General features: G+C 50.8%; 1 protein-coding gene across 2 annotated transcripts in view; it reads left to right on the top strand.

Moving 5' to 3' along the window:
• SPATA1 (spermatogenesis associated 1) overlaps window positions 1-18,936 on the top strand; it is a 95,554-nt gene that overhangs the window by 33,717 nt on the left and 42,901 nt on the right. For both annotated transcript variants that reach the window (XM_063938959.1, XM_063938960.1), the window contains 2 exons: window positions 331-646; window positions 1,730-1,871. In XM_063938959.1, the coding sequence (XP_063795029.1) occupies window positions 331-646; window positions 1,730-1,871 (458 nt within the window). The remainder of the gene's footprint in view (window positions 1-330; window positions 647-1,729; window positions 1,872-18,936) is intronic.

Below are 18,936 nucleotides of genomic sequence, written 5' to 3'. Positions count from 1 at the left end.
TCCTCTGTCTGACTCCAGTAACAAAGCAGCGCACTGGGAGGAGCCATCCAGTAAATGACACGTACAGCTCCCAGCACAGTAATGAGGAAGTGAAAGAGCAGGGCCTGAGATATCGGCGGTGGGAAGGGTCCAGGCGTCAGCACAGATTATACCCCTGTGTCCTCTTCCTCCCGCTTATCTCTCCGGCCCCTGATGGACACCAGGCAAAGGTACAAGAATACTTAGCGGAATCTATCCCCCTTTATCCTGCTCATCATTAATACTCATGTGTAATAGATCTCTATAGTAGGAATGGTGATTAGAATAATATATTTTTTCTTGGCCTCTTAGGCCCGTGAACCTGAATTATATCTACTTCCTGGAGGCAGCAACGAGGGCAGCTCATACGGGTCAGCGGCCACGCCAGACCAGCGTCACACAGAGTATTCGGGGTCCGACCTCTCTGACACAAGAGTTACTGATCCCACCTGGGACAAGACGATAAATTCATCCATTAACGACAATAAGACGGTAACGACCCAACCGCACCAGGGAGGCCGCGGAGGCAGAAGCTACATATGGAACCGGAAGCTTCCGGAAATAATACCCATCTCACAGCAATATCTCGTTCAGACTGAAACCGGCCATGTGTTACCTCTGCTGAACGGTACTCCTCTTACTGCACCCCACAGACACCCGCTCATGGCAGCATTATTACCGGGTAACCAGGGTGCCCATGCCCCGCCGTTATGCTCTGTGACATGTTGTAGGTGTGGTACAAAGCCAGACTGCAGCGAATAACTGCACTGGCTTCCAGAATAGGTGCCAATGTCCCACGGGCCGTATTCCAGTGATAGAAATGAGGTCCCTAGGTCCCAAATATGTAGCAAACACCCGTCGCAGTCCAGTCTGGCTACACAAGTCACATTGGGCAAGGGCCCTCATTCCGAGTTGATCGCTCGCTAGCTGCTTTTAGCAGCATTGCACACGCTAGGCCGCCGCCCTCTGGGAGTGTATCTTAGCTTAGCAGAATAGCGAACGAAAGGATCGCAGCGCTGCTACAAAAAAAGATTGTGCAGTTTCTGAGCAGCTCGAGACTTACTCCTAGCTAGCGATCACTTCAGACTGTTTAGTTCCTGGTTTGACGTCACAAACACGCCCTGCGTTCCCCCAGCCACTCCCCCGTTTCCCCAGCCACTCCTGCGTCTTTATCGGGCGCGCCTGCGTTTTTACACACACACACCGAAAATGGTCAGTTTCCGCCCAGAAACACCCACTTCCTGTCAATCACTCAACGATCAGCAGTGCAACTGAAAAGCGTCGCTAGACCTTGTGTAAAACTGCATAGTTTTGTGTGAAAGTACGTCGCGTGTGCGCACTGCGCACCATACGCATGCGCATAAATGACGCTTTTTGGCCTAATCGCTGCGCTGCGACCGAAAGCAGCTAGCGAACAACTCGGAATGACCCCCAATATCTGTACGTTCGGCGCATGAGCATTTACCAGCATGTCCAGTCCCCATCCGATAGATTACTGTAATATATTTATCAGAGATCTGGGTCAGGCTGCGGCCTCAGAAGCGGCTTTATTAGGACGATCGGTATCGCAGTGTAGGGCCTGTACCCCGGGGGGCATTTATTACAGCTATAAAGGGGCATGAATATACGTCATGGCTACTTCCTCCTCCTTGTGCGCCTATTGCAGGGCCGGGCGTCCGCACAGCCTCTAATATAACAATTCTGTCTCTAGGGAAAGGCTCCAATGCACAGAGAGCATCAGAAGCTGCACCCTCTGAGGACGCCGAGAAACTGACAGGAAGAAACCCAACGGGGGACTCTGGGATTTCGGATTCTCTCGTGGGTGCAGAAACCGAACGTTCTCGCCGCAAACGGTAACAAGACGCAGACATCCCATATCTCACTACATAGCGGCTCACTACATAGCGGCTTATTACACCAGCTTCATGGAATAAAAGCAATAATATTTCTCTTACGTCCTAGAGGATGCTGGGGACTCAGTAAGGACCATGGGGTATAGATGGGCTCCGCAGGAGACATGGGCACTATAAAGAACTTTTAGTATGGGTGTGCACTGGCTCCTCCCTCTATGCCCCTCCTCCAGACCTCAGTTAGATTTTGTGCCCAGAGGAGATAGGGTGCATTACAGGGGAGCTCTCCTGAGTTTCTCTGATAAAAGAATTTTGTTAGGTTTTTTATTTTCAGGGAGCACTGCTGGCAACAGGCTCCCTGCATCGTGGGACTGAGGAGAGGGAAGCAGACCTACTTAAATGATAGGCTCTGCTTCTTAGGCTACTGGACACCATTAGGTCCAGAGGGAGTCGGAACGCAGGTCTCACCCCGCCGTTCGTCCCAGAGCCGCGCCGCCGTCCTCCTCGCAGAGCCGGAAGATAGAAGCCGGGTGAGTATAAGAAGAAAAGAAGACTTCAAGGCGGCAGAAGACTTCAGATCTTCACTGAGGTAAGCGCGCCATTGCTCCCACACACTACACACACACTGAAGGCACTGATGGGTGCAGGGCGCAGGATGGGCGCCCTGGGCAGCAATATAAACCTCTGGACTGGCAACAGGGTACATTAGGCTGCGGAGGCAGTAAATGAAAAAATCCCCCGCCATTTTTTGTATATTGGAGTGGGACCGAAACCTGCCGTTGGAGGGGGCGGAGCTTTATCCCTCAGCACTAACAGCGCCCTTTTCTCCACAGAACGCTGCAGAGAAGCTGGCTCCCCGGACTCTCCCCGCTGAACACGGTGACAGAGAGCTGAAATGGGGGCGAGGGGGGGGGGGGCATTTGTAAGGCGCAGTTAGTGTATACACATTTATTATACATATAAAAAGCGCTATATCTGGGTTTTTATTCCAGTGTCAGGTGGCGCTGGGTGTGTGCTGGCATACTCTCTCTCTCTCTCTCTCCAAAGGGCCTTGTTGGGGAATTGTCCCCTTATAGATATATCCCTGTGTGTGTGGGGGTGTCGGTGCGTGTGTGTCGGCATGTCTGAAGCGGAAGGCTCGTCCAAGGAGGAGGTGGAGCAGATGAGTGGTGTGTCTCCGTCGGCAACGCCGACTCATGATTGGATGGACATGTGGCATATGTTAAATGCAAGTGTGACCTCATTACATAAGAGAATGGACAAAGCAGAGTCCAGGGAAAAAGCAGGGAGTCAATCCACGGATTGGACTGGGTCACAGGGCCCTTCTGGCTCTCAAAAACGTCCCCTATCCCAAATAGCAGACACTGGTACCGACACGGATTCTGACTCCAGTGTCGACTACGATGATGCAAAATTACACCCAAGGGTGGCAAAAAGTATTCAGTATATGATTATTGCAATAAAAGATATTTTGCATATCACTGATGACCCCTCTGTCCCTGACATGAGGGTGCGCATGTATAAGGAAAAGAAACCTGAGGTAACCTTTCCCCCATCCCATGAGCTTAACGAGTTATTTGAAAAGGCTTGGGAAACTCCAGATATAAAAAAAACCCTGCAGATTCCCAAAAGGGTTCTTATGGCGTATCCTTTCCCTGCACAGGACAGGGTACGTTGGGAATCCTCTCCCAGGGTGGACAAGGCTTTAACACGCCTGTCCAAGAAGGTGGCGCTACCGTCTCCGGACACGGCAGCCCTCAAGGATCCTGCTGATCGCAGACAGGAAACTACTTTAAAGTCTATTTCTCTGACATCCTAGTGGATGCTGGGAACTCCGTAAGGACCATGGGGAATAGACGGGCTCCGCAGGAGACTGAGCACTCTAAAAGAAAGATTAGGTACTATCTGGTGTGCACTGGCTCCTCCCTCTATGCCCCTCCTCCAGACCACAGTTAGAATCTGTGCCCTGCCAGAGCTGGGTGCTCCTAGTGGGCTCTCCTGAGCTTGCTAGAAAGAAAGTATTTGTTAGGTTTGTTATTTTCAGTGAGATCTGCTGGCAACAGACTCACTGCTACGTGGGACTGAGGGGAGAGAAGCAAACCTACCTGCGTGCAGCTAGCTTGTGCTTCTTAGGCTACTGGACACCCTTAGCTCCAGAGGGTTCGAACACAGGGCCTGACCTCGATCGTCCGTTCCCGGAGCCGCGCCGCCGTCCCCCTTGCAGAGCCAGAAGACAGAAGAAGGAGATGAAATCGGCGGCAGAAGACTCCGGTCTTCATTAAGGTAGCGCACAGCACTGCAGCTGTGCGCCATTGCTCCCACAGCACACCACACACTCCGGTCACTGTAGGGTGCAGGGCGCTGGGGGGGGGCGCCCTGGGCAGCAATAAGAATACCTTTTGGCACTAAATACACATAATACAGTCTGGAAAACTGTATATGTGTAAAACCCCCCGCCATTAAGCTATACAAAACGCGGGAGAAGCCCACCGCTGAGGGGGCGGGGCCTTCTTCCTCAGCACACCAGCGCCATTTTTTCTTCACAGCTCCGCTGGAAGGACGCTCCCTAGGCTCTCCCCTGCAGTATCCTGTACAAGAAGGGTAAAAAAGAGAGGGGGGGTGTGACAGGACGGTACCGTACGAAAGCACTCGCCGCTTTCGCGTCCCGTTGACTGCGCACAGACTGGAAGGTCAAGCCGCACGAGGCCTGACCACATAGGGGATTCCCGCTTACCGTCAGTAACCGCCTGTTACTGACTCCACCCACTGCGCTGTGGGCGGGTTCTCGCTGCCACCACCAAACTCCTAACCTGCCGTGGCGTTTGGAACCACGGTTCTGCTCTGTATGTGCCGACGCACTGCCTTACCACCCCTGTGTGGTGCTGACGAATCCCCACTAGCCACTTGCTAGGCCTCTACCGGTAGCTGGCGGAAGGCGGAGCTTGGAGACGCTAGGTACTTCCCTGGACAGCCGGAGGACGGGGCTAGGTTTGGCCTAACCCTGTTGGTCACAAGATGAAGCAGTCTTCTTGAGGCAAAGATGTTTATTGCTCAAATAACCTTTAAAAAGGCTCCTCCCTATTGCTAGGGGTAACAGCATACAATCAGATGTTTTCAGCAGAATAAGATGGAATAATACACCCTCCTATGGGCCAGCTGCCCTCCTTTTATCCCTCTCCAAAACCCCTTACCACAGGGGGTAAGCCCGCCCTGTGGTGCACAACCAATCAATGTTTACCCATGAGCTGTGCATGCCTTGGTCTCATGCACACCTAACATTGTTCCTTATGGACAGTGGGGAGTGGTCGGTCTCCTTTGACTCTCCCATCTTGGAGGATCAGGATACTCCCCGATGCCGTTCAGTCTGGCTGGGGGAAGGTTTTCCCTCCTAAACTGACTTCCAGAAACCTGCCCGGGACCCAGCCCACTGGCTGCAGCCTGGATTTGGGCTCCAGAGCTGGGCAGCCTGGCTCCCCGGTCCAGGTTTCTTGGCACTACGGGTGATCTCCATGGAGCTCCAAGAAACCACTCAGCCTGTTTCCTAGCTGAGCTGCTTCTCTTTCTCCCTGTGCCCCTTGGAAATGTCAGGCTGGACGGGAAAGCATTCCGTTTTTTGGGGAAAAGGTCTGGGAGAATCCATCAGCCTGCACAGCCATGGATTCCCCTTTTCTGGGACACACAATCAAGTAAGTGCAATTTACCTTTAAATACATCACATTTAAATCACACTGTACATTTCCCTTTAAATATACACTGAGCCTGTGCCCCGCACAGACTCTACATACTCAGGCACTGCAGTGCCTTACAACACACTGTATGTCATTACATTTTTTACACAATGTCTTGTTGTTTAACTACTGTGCCCAGCGCTCAGCGCTGGGCTTCCCTAGCCCTACAGCCTGGCTGCTAGGGCTCTCTCTCAGCGCTGGAGGTATGGGGCTGGCTTCCCCCATCCTCCAGCCTGCCTTCCTGCCTCTGGGGTTCCAGGGAGCTGGCTCTCCCTGTCCCCCCCAGTGTGGCACTACTCAGTGGCCTCACCGCACAGTGCGGGGCACCCCCCTGTACCGAAAGCCCGGCGGCCCGGGACACTTGTCCCGGCCGCCGTGACTCTGGCTTGTTTCAGCGCTGAGGCGCCGGGAGCGTAGCTCCCGGACCCCAGCGCTCACCATCCTAATTCACCCACGCCACTAGGGAGCCGGCTAGCCCGGTCCCCCATGAGCGGCGCCTGTCTTGTAGCCTCGCCGCGCAGGGAGCCGGCTAGCCCGGTCCACTGTATGCGGCGCTGATTGTGAGTGCCCTCGCCGCAGCGTCCGGCGGGGAGCCGGGCTGCGGCGCACCCCCCCCTCGCCGGCTAGCAGCCCGGGACGTCCGTCCCGGCTGCCGCGGCTGGCCACCTCCGACGGGCTGAGGCGCCGGGAGCAGAGCTCCCGGCCCCCAGCGGCGGCTCTCCCTTCCCCCCGGCGCGCACACTCCAGTGCGCCCGGGGCTACACTGACCGCTGCCGGGAGCGGAGCTCCCGGACTCCGGCGGTCAGCGGCTCCCTCTCCCCCGGCGCGCACACTCTGCTGAGCGCGCCGGGGGCTGTCCTCCCTGCCGTGGTCTCCGGAGCGGTCCGGGACCACGGCACATACAAAAAGCACAGTTTTAAACATGTTTCTAAACACGGCGCCTAGCGCCCAATACATTTCAAATCTGGCGCCAAGCGCCCATTGTCCTTAAAAATGGCGCCGGGCACTAGGGGTTAACCCCTTCAGTGCCAAGGCGGCCATTTGCCTCGTGGCTGGGGCTCTCCGGCCACACTCCTCCCCCCCCATTCAAGCGGGTCAACCAGGGACCCATGTCCCAACGATTTGGGTCCTGGTCCCGCAGTCCGTTGGGGTGAAAGGGACGCTACCTGGGGGGTGTAGGCTCTGGCCTAGACAGTTCATCCATAGTGTAGTGGGCCTCTCTTCGTGGGTGCACAATGTTCAAATAGTCCACCTGAAGTCCAAGTCCAAGTTCAAGGCGCCACCACAAAAGTCTGTCCAATTCCCCCAAGGTAGGTTGCAGCCACCGAACAGGTAGGTGGTAAGTCACCACGGTGGGAGGCCGGTTACAAACAAGTGCCACCCACGGTGTCCCAACTGTGGCATACCCCACCTCCCACAATAGCAGTATCCTGCTCAACCAGGCCACAGGGTGCTCCTGCCCATATGGCTCTTTCTGGCTCGGTACTGCTCCCAGTCCGTGCAGTGGCGCAATAGTTCGTAACACACAGTCCTGGTCAAGAATGTGCGCCATCAGCACTGGAGCGGGTACCCGAGCCTCCTTCAATGACTGGAATGCCAACTCGCAAGCGGGTGCAAAGTCCACTGACTTGGGAATGCCCTTCCTAGCCATCTCTGTCAAGGGGTTCACTACAGGACTAAAGTCAATGACAACATGTCCGTAGGGCCTTACAGGTTCTAAGGTCAGTAGCGGTCTGGGTGATGTGGGTCGGGGACAGCCTCTGGTTGCCTCCACCCCCTCTGCGTTGGGCCTACCCCTGTCTCCTCCCACATGGTGCCCCAGGCACTGCACCTCCGTCATACCTATCTGGCAACTGTCTGCCCTAACTGTCAGACCTGCCCTCCCATCCTCCTCTGTCGACCTATGACTCGGGAAACCTACCCTGTCACCTAGGCCTACTCCTTCCTCCTCGTCCGCTACCTGTGCCACAGTGATGGCGGCCAGACCACCAGCCTCTGGATCCTGTGTGGCATCCACTACAGGTAGCCTGCGTGTCTTCCCCGATCTACTGCGCACAGGCAGGGGACCTGCTATGTCCACAGCAACTTGCTGCAAGGGTTCTCCTATGGGCAGAGGCCCAGAGACAACACAAACGCTGGAGTGCCCCGGCTGCCAACGCATGGCACCAGCCTTACATTTGGTCTGGGCGTCATCCGACATTCCAGACCAGGGTAAGCTCTGTGTCAGGCACTTCAAGGTACGGTCTGTCTCCGGGTTACTGTCCAAAGGGGTTTCGCTGGCAACCGACACCAGTTGCGCAGGAACGTTCCCTGAGGGGACCAGTTGGACACATTCCCTATCTGGTCTATCCCCTCCCACTTTCCTGGCTACCCTGTACCTTAACCCTTCCCGCCAGGTCAAACTTCCTGCCCCAACCCGGTCAAGGCCGCTGCCAGAGTGGCGCCTCATGCCTTTCAGGGATGGGTCAGAGGGTTGAGCCTCCCTAAACTCCTGCCTGTGGCCCTTAATCTCTCCTAAATTGGGACACTCTACAGGGGGATCTAGGTGGGGACTACTAGGGTCAGTCTGGTAGGGGTCAGTCATGGAAAAGTCAGTGTGGTTTCTCATACTCACCGCCGGAGTTGGCAAACCACTTGGGTCAGGAGCATCATTGGGCACCCACACAGTATCAAACGAGCTGGAACCGACATCCTCTGCGTTGCTAGTGGACGTGGGCATACCATAGGCAAAAGGCATGCGGGGTCGATGTGCTGATCTAGCCGCTGTAATCTTTTCCTCTGGGCTGGTTGATGCTGTGGTTGGCTGTGCTGGCAGTTGTCTAGCAGCTGTAGTCTTTTCCTCTGGGCTGGGCTGGAGTAGCTGATGTCAACGGTGGGTTTGGAACTTGACTCCGGGGAATGGCGCCAACAAACGTAGTGACGATCCCACCACCCAGATCATTTCCTAGGACCACATCACTTGGGAGACCATCCATGACGGCAACTTCTCGCAACTTTGGTCCAGCTCCCCAGTCCAGGTAGACTCTTGCCATGGGAACCGCTTTTTCTGTTCCTTCTGCCAGGGTGACCGTGGCAGTGCGACCCTGCAATACTGCAGCAGGATCTATAAGGTGGGGGCTCACCACAGTGATTGAGGCCCCAGAGTCCCTTAGGCCTTCTCCCTGCAGGGGTCCCACGTGGACTGGCTGCAGGTGCCTCCACATGTTGTGTAGGGGCTGTTTGGCCATGCAGGTGACTCTCTCCGCAGAGTGCACCTGTCTCTCGCCACACTCCATCGGACTGACTGGAGGGGGAACAGTCTCTGTAGGCTCATCTCCTCTCGTCAAACAAGCGATCCGGGCTCCAGCACTCGGATTTGGGGCACGAGTCTGGGGTGTTTGGGATGCAGGACAGTTCATCCTCAGATGTCCGATTTTCCCACAGCCGTAGCACTTCTTCTCCAGTCGTGGCACCGATGATCTCTGATCAGTTGCAGGGACGCTGCGGTGCGGTTGCTGGCCAAGAGCACCCGGGTTGGAAGATGCTTGTCTTTGGGGGTGATGAGCTGAAGAGGGGGGTCCCCTTGGTGGTACAGTCTGTTGGAGCTGGCTGCTGGCGGGGCGCTTCTGCCCCCGTGGCCGAATTGCCACATATTTGTCGGCTAATTGGGCAGCCATTTTTAAGCTGGGTGGCTCCCGATCTAGCACCCACTCCTTCACTTCTTGGGCGCACCTGCGGTAGAACTGCTCCCTGCAGATCAGGTCGATCAGTGCGTCCCATGTAGTGGCTTCCGAATCCTTCACCCACTTCACCACGTACTGCCGCAGCTGGGTGGCGAACTGCTCATGGGTGCTGCTAGGATTCTTGGGCAAGTCTCTGAACTTCTTCCTGTAAGACTCTGGAGTGATGAAGAATCGCTGGAGGAGGGCCTTCGCGACTTCGTCGTAGTTCCCACAGTCCTCCGTGGCCACTCCTCGATAGGCCTCCAAGGCCTCTCCATGCAGAGTGGGCACAAGGTGTCTCACCCACTCTGACTTGGGTAGATCGTGTAGTTTGCAAGTCCTTTCAAAAACTTGTAAATGTCCATCAATGTCCCCATCACTGTCTGCAAACTTGGCAAACTGAATACGTCCTGATCTGTGTACAACAGCTGACAACGGCTCCCGGGGTACCACGGCCGTGGTGCCCGCTCCGCATGCCACATCCGAATGACAAGCATGCGTTCTTGCTCCGTTGCCCTTTCCCCCAATTCCGCTAGCCGATCTGCTAGGGTATCCGGGCCGCCCCCCCTGGGACGTTGGGATCCTGGCCCTGCTAGGGATTGCTGGGAAACATTGCTGCTGTGAGAGAGGGCGGGGCTTGTGGTTCTCACCGGTTCCTTACGAAGGTCCACTGTTGGGCCGTCCTCTGCGATGCTGACGCCGTCAGTGCTTTCCACCTCCGCCCGATGAGACTCCTCCACGCTCCTGAGCGCCGCCTTCATGACGCTTCTGGACGCGTTGGAAGGGATATCCACACCCTTCCCCTGGCATTTCCAGATCCTCCTTGGACATTCCGCTGAATTCCGCCATCTTGTGCGTTCTCCTGCGCTGCAGTTACTCCTCTCCTGAGTAACTCGGCTTCTCGAATCGGGTGATGAAAAGCCGCCTGGGAATATCCCACCACTATGCCACCAATTTCTGTGACAGGACGGTACCGTACGAAAGCACTCGCCGCTTTCGCGTCCCGTTGACTGCGCACAGACTGGAAGGTCAAGCCGCACGAGGCCTGACCACATAGGGGATTCCCGCTTACCGTCAGTAACCGCCTGTTACTGATGACAATGTTAAATTCCTTTGTCGTATAATCAACCCTTACGAAGCTAAGAACACTGTACGCTGTTTGCTTAAGAAGTACCGTAATGGTACGCTATCTGCGTAGCGATCGCTCAGCCGTAGGCGAGACGCTCAAGCGTCACGTTCGCTCACGGCCTAGTGATCACAGGACACGTTATTGGTTATGTCTAGGGGAAAGATTCGCTGTAACGTAGCGTACGCTCGAGACCACGAGGAGGTCACCAGCGGTGCAGACGCTCACAGCACAATACCTTTATATTTAAACCTTTTAACAATGTAATGCGCTATATACCTTAATGTGAATACAGGGTGTAAATGCAACTTTGTGTAGCCTGACTACCTACAAAGCTGTTTGAGCGTCACCGACGCTCAAGTGAACACTTAACACTATAGTAAATACACAGATACTGTTTTAGGGTTCCAAAGCCTATTATCTGTATTATATCTAGTATACTTGTAAAAGAGTAACACAGTACAAATGATACACTACAATATAACAAAGCCTTCCTAACCAAACACCTAACTAAGGGATAAACTACAATACTATCCTGGCCTAACACAATACAATACAATACTATAAAGTTTAGTCTAGGGGAGTTACGAGAGAAAAGAGAAAATAGAGAGAGAGAAATAGACACAGAGGGAGAGAGAGGAATTGGCTCACAGAAAGACAATGATTACGGAGAGAACTTACGCACAAAGGGTATGATCGCCTGCGCCTCGATATCCAGCTCCCGATTATCAGCAGATAACCGTTGATGAGAGAGTGAGAGCTGGATGTGGTCGGCCTGCCTATTTATGCCCCACACACAATGCAATCTCCTGGTCCTACAATCCTTCAGTTTATTGGACACAGGAATTCGGCCCTGTACTGTAACCAAAGGTCATAGGTTGATTCATACAGGTGGGCTGTGCTGAGTTTAAACGGCTCAGGTGGGTGGGAAACTGGGTTTCCCGCCGCATACCTGAGTATGGGTAAATAATAGAAATGGACATAAACTTCTTATGTTCATAACTATTCGCACGAGCGATTAATACGCTCCAAACCAACACCGGAATATTGCTAATTAAATACTCTTCCGATGGGTATCAAACACTGCTGTATGACTCCTGTTAGACCCTTCGTGCAATACAAAGAGGGATTCCTCCGCTCAGGGACATTCTATCTAAACCAAACTTACAGAAACTATTGAGGGGAACATGATCTATAAACGACATTAATTGTGAACCTTTGTAACGAATGAGTCGCACGCTACGATCACATAAACTCTACCGTAAATGCGCATACTGCGCGTGCGAGTGCACGCTATTGCGGGTATGCGCTTCCACGGGAGAGCGTACGCATGCGCAGCACGGACCAGTGTGCGGTGCAAATATGGCAGTGTGCATTGAGACATTTTTCTGACTTCGACAGTCCACCCTTTGGCAGTCAATAATAACTGCCACAAAATATTTAAGGAGAAAAATGTAAGTCAGGGGTTAATTGATTTCCATGGTGGGGAAAGGAGGAAGAATGGAGTAGGTGTGAAGAGAGTATGACCTAGTGAGAAAGCAGGAGCATGTGTGTATGAGTCCATGTTTGGGGGGGGGGTCATGTATCATCGTGCCGTACGTGTGGTAAATCAAGCTTCGAGGTATTGCGAAGTATACATTTGAATTCCTTCTTATCCTGTGGTACAGGTCTGTGGATGGGCTGTCAAACTCTACCGAGCTCATTTCGGCTGTGGTTGTAACACAATGGGGATGCACATTTTAGTTGATGATACATGAATTGGGGGGGTATGTGGTTGCTGCTATCTGTGCCTGTATTCCCTATCGACTATGTGTGTTATTACCTGAGGGTTGCAGAGATGAAGATAAAGAACACTTACGAAAAATGCAATGATATTCTATGTCAGGTTAATGTACGTTCGTCGATTGAGGTCTTGATTGGTGTCGTTTGATTGCAGTCTTCTTCTTTGTGCTTTTGCTCATAAATCGTGAGTAAAGCAAACAACGTCCATGGATTTACAAAAAATGTTGGGCTAGCGTGATTTTAAAGTTCCTAGGGAAACTGGGGTACCCATGGCATTGTCCATAAAATCTTGTATATCAGGTCGTCTGCTCTTCTTCTTTCCATCTTTCCGTTGTCGGCCCCTTGGCTCATCAGGTCCTTCGTCTACGTGGGTCTTTGTACCTCGGAGGAAAACATAGAAATGGGTGAAAGACGGACCGTATACTCATTACATCATTACGTCATGGTTTCTAGCATTGGGTCATAAATCAAATCCAGGTTAATTACAGTTTCCTCACTCCTCAAGCTCATCACTTTCGTACTTTGTTTGCACCTCATTAAAGCCTGCCCGCATCTAAATATCAATCCAATAGATATAACGACACCCAAAATACATAGGAGAAACTTTCCAACATCCATTATGACTCCTTGAGCCCACTCTCCCAAACCGGAGAACCAATTTCGCGGGTTCAACCATGACACCCAACCAGTCAGCTCATTACCTACAGCAGCAAGGGTGAGATTGTGTTTCCGACGAAATTCCCACTTTAATTGCAGAATATCGTCCATCTTTTGGTCTATGACCTCTACCGGATCCTCGGTGTTATTTGTGATATACGTGCAACACTTTATACCGTACTGTGTTGCCAATGTAACACAATATCCGCCTGTTACTGCTGTAAGGTAATTAAGAACCATCCTATGCTGAACTAGTTCTGTTTTGTAAGCTTGAAGTTCTCTTCCAGTGTATCTAAACGTGTCATCATACATTTCAGTGATATTATCTAACAAATTGGCGAGTGCGGAAATGTATTTATAATTCATCACTCCTCGAGCGGTACGAGTGAAATCTAACGCTACCAGAACCTGAATCCCGGTGGATTCATGGATAAGATCAGAGGCCGGATGCTCTAACCTTTCTGACAGTTGTCTTTTAACTCGGTGTTCGTAGTGAGTGTGAGTATAAGGAGCTTGGGCACCACGGTGTATGTCCTTCATTTTGTCATGTGTTACAGTCATCACTTCAGGCAATACTTTTCCAATATAACACAATCCTTCAGAGTTTGGGGCAAGCCACTTGTACGCCTTTCTCCCGCATATGAAATATGCATCATCGGGGAGAACATAAGGGACGGAGAAGGACATGACCATGTTACAAACCTTCCAGGTGAAATCTCCTGACCCTAATTCTTCCATCTGCCTAATGCACGTATCGGTCTGTACGATATGTGCACAGTATCCTGGTGATACCTCTCCAACTCTAGTAATCCTATTTCCTAAGGTATATCGATACCGAAAAGATTTTCCTCTACTGGCTATGTGGCGTACGAGCTCTGTATCTGTAGGCATTCTATCTGCTCTGTGTGAAAAGGTCATGGAAAGGTTGCTCCATGACACTTCCCAATTTCCCGGTTTTCTAGGATTGGAGATGTTAAAACATAAGAGGGACCTATCCACATGGTATTGGTGGAGCTTCAAACTAGGAGGGCTGGAGATGTTAAACCTCCGGTCCACCGGTCTCCCACCACTTAGCTCAAGTACTTCCCCTAACGTTAAAGGAAATGGTACTAGCCCTGATTTGCTGTGACCCTGAGGTACTTGAGAGCATACCCAACAATCTGTTTGGTTCAACACGTTACCCACTAGAGAGTGATAGTCACTCAATGGATGCCGGTCCATATGGATATTAAAACTAGATTGGCATTGCTTTATGCATCCATCTTCAACCAGATTACCACAGAGCCTACAGATACAATTTTCCTCAGCTAACAATCCATCACAATTTCTTCTATCGGATCGTTTTCTGATACTCGCCTTTGCTTGTTGGATTGGTTGATCTTGGAAAACTACGCCTCCATCATCATAATCGGAACCCATTCCAGAACCTCTCTCGACCTCTATGGTACTCTCGCCGGAACAGACTGCTCTGGTCAACATCATGGTTAACATCAAAATCCGGATCACAGTCTCTTTGGGCAAGTCCATCTTTGAGGAGGAAATGGAGAAGAATGAGAAAGGGGAAAAAGAAATATCAAGGGAGAAGGGATGGGAAGTGGAGAAAAACAATAAAAGGGAGAAGGGAGTCGACAACTGCTTTCGATCTTCAAGGCTCAGGTGCCGCCTCAGTCCTCCTGGAACAGACACTCCAGTGATACAACCTCTACCGTCTGTTCCTTATCACGGGACTTCTCTGGGTCAGCAACCTTCTTGCAGTGGGATGAATGGACCCACGTCTCTCTCTCAGCAACCTTCAATGCTGTGGTGCTAGTCAATAAGACCTGGTATGGTCCTTCCCATCTATCAATAAGACAACCTGAGCGTAGAAAATTTCGTATCATTACATAATCCCCAGGTTCAATGTCATGACAATTACTATCTGGTAAATCAGGAATCACCAACTTCAGATTATCATTTTGACTCCTCAACTGCTTACTCATGTTAATCAAGTACTTTACAGTTACTTCATTGTTACATTTCAAATCATCCTGGGGGTTAATCATGACATGCGGTTGTCGACCAAACAGAATTTCGAAAGGAGACAGATTAAGAGGGGACCTGGGAGTGGTTCTGATACTATACAAGACAATGGGTAAAGCTTCTGGCCACGTCAATCCTGTCTCTGCCATTACTTTACTCAATTTATTTTTAATAGTGCTGTTCACTCTTTCGACCTTCGCACTCGCCTGTGGACGGTACGGAGTGTGCAGCTTGCTATCAATTCCCATCAACTTACACATTCCTTGAAAGACATCACCTGTAAAATGGGTACCCCTATCACTTTCAATGATTCTAGGGATACCATATCTACATACAAATTCCTGCACGATTTTCTTAGCTGTAAACATAGCAGTGTTTGTAGCTGCTGGAAAAGCTTCGACCCAATTCGAGAAAACATCTATACAGACAAGTACATACTTTAAGTTTCTACATGGGGGCAATTGGATGAAGTCAATTTGTATTACTTGGAAAGGGCCGCCGGCAGGTGGGATATGGGAGGGTTCTGTAGGTATTGCCTTTCCAATATTCTTTCTCAGACAGGTAAGGCATGACATTGCTCTTTTACCAGCATGAGAGGAGAATCCTGGGGCGCACCAGTATGCTCTTACCAATTTGCACATCCCCTCCTTGCCTAGATGAGTCAGCCCGTGAGCTGCTTCAGCCAGACATGGAAGGTATGCCCTGGGGGCCACTGGTTTACCATGTCCATCCGTCCAGAGCCCTGAGGGCTCCTGGCCATATCCCTTTGCCTTCCAGACTGCTCTCTCTTGAGTGGAACACAAACTCTGCATCTCACACAACTTCTGTGTGTTGATGGTATTAAATACCATCAACTGTGTGGTGTCTGTCCGTATGGGGGTAGCAGCTGCAAGCTTTGCAGCTTCGTCTGCTCGGCTGTTACCAAGGGATACTGGGTCTTGGCTATACGTATGTGCTTTACATTTGATAACAGCCACTCTGTCGGGTTCCTGTATCGCTGTTAGAAGCCTTTTTATATACGCTGCATGCGCTATCGGTGTGCCAGCTGCCGTCATGAAATTTCTGAGCCGCCATAGGGCTCCGAAATCATGGACTACCCCGAACGCGTATCTAGAATCGGTGTAGATATTGGCAGACTTACCCTTAGCCAATTCACATGCTCTGGTTAGGGCGACCAGTTCAGCAACCTGGGCTGAGTGAGGTGGGCCTAGCGGTTCCGCTTCTATGGTGTCTTGGTCATCTACGACTGCGTATCCAGTACACAAGTCTCCCGAGTCTGACTGTCTGTGACAACTACCGTCCGTGTAGAACGTGAGTTCTGCATCTTCTAGTGGATTGTCACTGATGTCAGGCCTTGCGGTAAAATTTTGGGTCAAATATTCCATACAATCATGTGCATCCTCCTTTGTATAAAATCCTCCTTCCCCATCACTCTCACCTCCCACCCTTTGTGCCTGTCCAGGCACACCTGGGAGAAATGTTGCAGGGTTTAATGCGCTGCATCTCCTTATGGTGATGTTTACTGGGGCCATTAATGCCAATTCCCATCTCGTAAACCTTGCTGATGAGACATGTCTGGTTTGGGCAGAATTTAATAAGGCAGATACTGCATGTGGTGTATGGATTGTGAGGTTGTGGCCTAGCACGACATCTTCGCTTTTCGTCACTAGCAATGCTATCGCCGCAACGCTACGCAAGCATGTGGGGAGGGACCGCGCTACCGTATCTAGCTGAGCGCTGTAGTATGCAACTGGCCTGCTGGCGTCACCGTGTTTTTGTGTTAGTACACCTGCTGCGCACCCAGCACTTTCTGTTCCGTATAGTTCAAAGGGTTTCCCATAGTCTGGCATACCTAGTGCAGGTGCCTGCGTTAGACACTGTTTGAGTCTCTCAAATGCCGTTTCAGATTCGTCTGTATGCGAAATCCGATCAGGTTTGTTTGAGGAGACCATTTCCTGCAGAGGTAGTGCCAATATGGAAAACCCTGGGATCCAATTACGGCAATACCCACACATTCCTAAAAACGTTCTGATCTGTTGCTGGGTTTGTGGTAGTGTCATGTCTCTAATGGCTTGGATTCTATCAGCGGTCAGGTGTCTCAGTCCTTGTGTTAGACAGTGTCCCAAATATTTTACCTTAGCTTGGCATAATTGCAACTTGTCTTTGGAGACCTTGTGACCTGTGTCTGAAAGATGAAACAGGAGCTGTTTCGTATCTTTCAGAGAGGCTTCCAGTGAATCTGAACACAGTAGTAAATCGTCCACATACTGTATCAATACTGATCCACTTTCTGGTTGAAAAGACTGTAAACAATCATGCAAAGCCTGAGAAAATATACTTGGACTATCTATGAAACCTTGGGGTAATCGAGTCCACGTGTATTGGACTCCTCTGTATGTAAATGCAAACAAATATTGGCTGTCAGGGTGCAGAGGTACCGAAAAGAAAGCGGAGCAGAGGTCAATGACAGTGAAAAATTTGGCAGTGGGAGGAATTTGCATTAGGATGACAGCTGGATTAGGCACTACAGGGAATTGACTCTCAACTATTTTGTTAATCCCCCTTAGATCCTGCACTAGCCTGTAACCCCTCCCCCCACTCTTTTTAACAGGGAAGATGGGACTATTTGCTGTGCTGGACGTTCTTACTAGAATGCCCTGCTGTAGCAAGCGCTCTATTTCGGGAAAAACTCCTAACTCCACCTCTGGCTTCAGAGGATACTGTGGGATTTTTGGAGCTATCCTACCATCTTTTACTTGTACTACTACTGGAGCTACGTTTGCCATTAATCCAGTGTCCTGTCCATCTTTTGTCCAAAGTGACTCTGGTATCTGAGATGTCATCTCTTCTACCTGGGATGGGTTCCTATTTGTCATAATGGTGTGTGACATTAATTTTGATGGGGAGTCTAACATGTCTCGTACTTCCTGAGCGTGATTCTCAGGTATGTCCAAGAATACACCTTCAGGAGTACAATAGATGACGCAACCCATTTTGCATAGTAAGTCTCTTCCCAGGAGATTGGTAGGTGCCGATGCAGCCAGCAAAAAGGAATGCTTGGTATGCAAAGGTCCTATTGTAATCTCTGCTGGTTTGCTAACAGGGTAATGCTGGACTACTCCTGTTACTCCCATGGCTGGAACTGTCCTACCAGTGGTTCTCATGCCCACTGTCGAATTTATCACTGACTTGGCCGCCCCTGTGTCTACAAGAAAATTTAAAGTTTTACCAGCTACATTGATTGCAATCTCTGGTTCACTTCCAAGACTAGCAATCAACTTAACTGGCTGCAGATTACAGGTATGGCCACACCCCTATTGGGTATGGTGACCTCCCTGAATCCCAGTGGCAGCAACTACTTGTGGGGGAGTTAGCTGGGAACTACCAGAGGCGTGCCAATCTCTGTTCGGGGGGTATCTTTTTGTTTCCCCTGTATGTGGCTCAAAACTCCGCCTCTGTGGACCCTGCTCCCAATGTCGTGTGTGGTGTTGTTGTCTAGGGGGTTGAAAAGATCTTTGTACATTCTTTGATCTACATTCTCGTGCAAAATGTCCTGGTCTGTTACAAGAAAAACATGTTATTCCACTTGCCTTACCCACAGGATTCGGTGGTACATACGCAGGCTGCCTTGTGGTCAGCGCCTGTATACTTACGGACATCAACTTATCACTTTGCGACTCCCTGTGCCTAGTGATGTTTTTGTCGTGATCAACAGCAGCCTCTCTCAAAGTGGACACTGACAGACCTCGCCAACATGGTTGTGTGGTCTGTACCCTAGCCTTTAATGTTTCTTTCAAACCATCCATCAGTACAGATACTGCTACTTCTCGATGGTTTGGGTTGGTCTTTATGTCTTCTATACCAGTGTATTTTGCCATTTCTGATAATGCCCGGTGGAAATATTCTGCTGCCGTTTCAGACTCTTTTTGTTTGATGGAAAATAGTTTATTCCATTTAGCAACGGCTGGGAAATATTCTTTTAGCTGCAAATTTATCCTTTTTACATTATCCTGGTCGTACACATCTGTAAGTGGTACCTCTTTGTCTAGTCCACA

The sequence above is a fragment of the Pseudophryne corroboree genome, chromosome 9, assembly GCF_028390025.1.
Source record: "Pseudophryne corroboree isolate aPseCor3 chromosome 9, aPseCor3.hap2, whole genome shotgun sequence".
In the NCBI taxonomy this organism is placed as follows: domain Eukaryota; kingdom Metazoa; phylum Chordata; class Amphibia; order Anura; family Myobatrachidae; genus Pseudophryne; species Pseudophryne corroboree.
The sequence above is the reverse complement of the archived record's forward strand: the minus strand, read 5'-3'. Positions and strand labels throughout refer to the sequence as shown.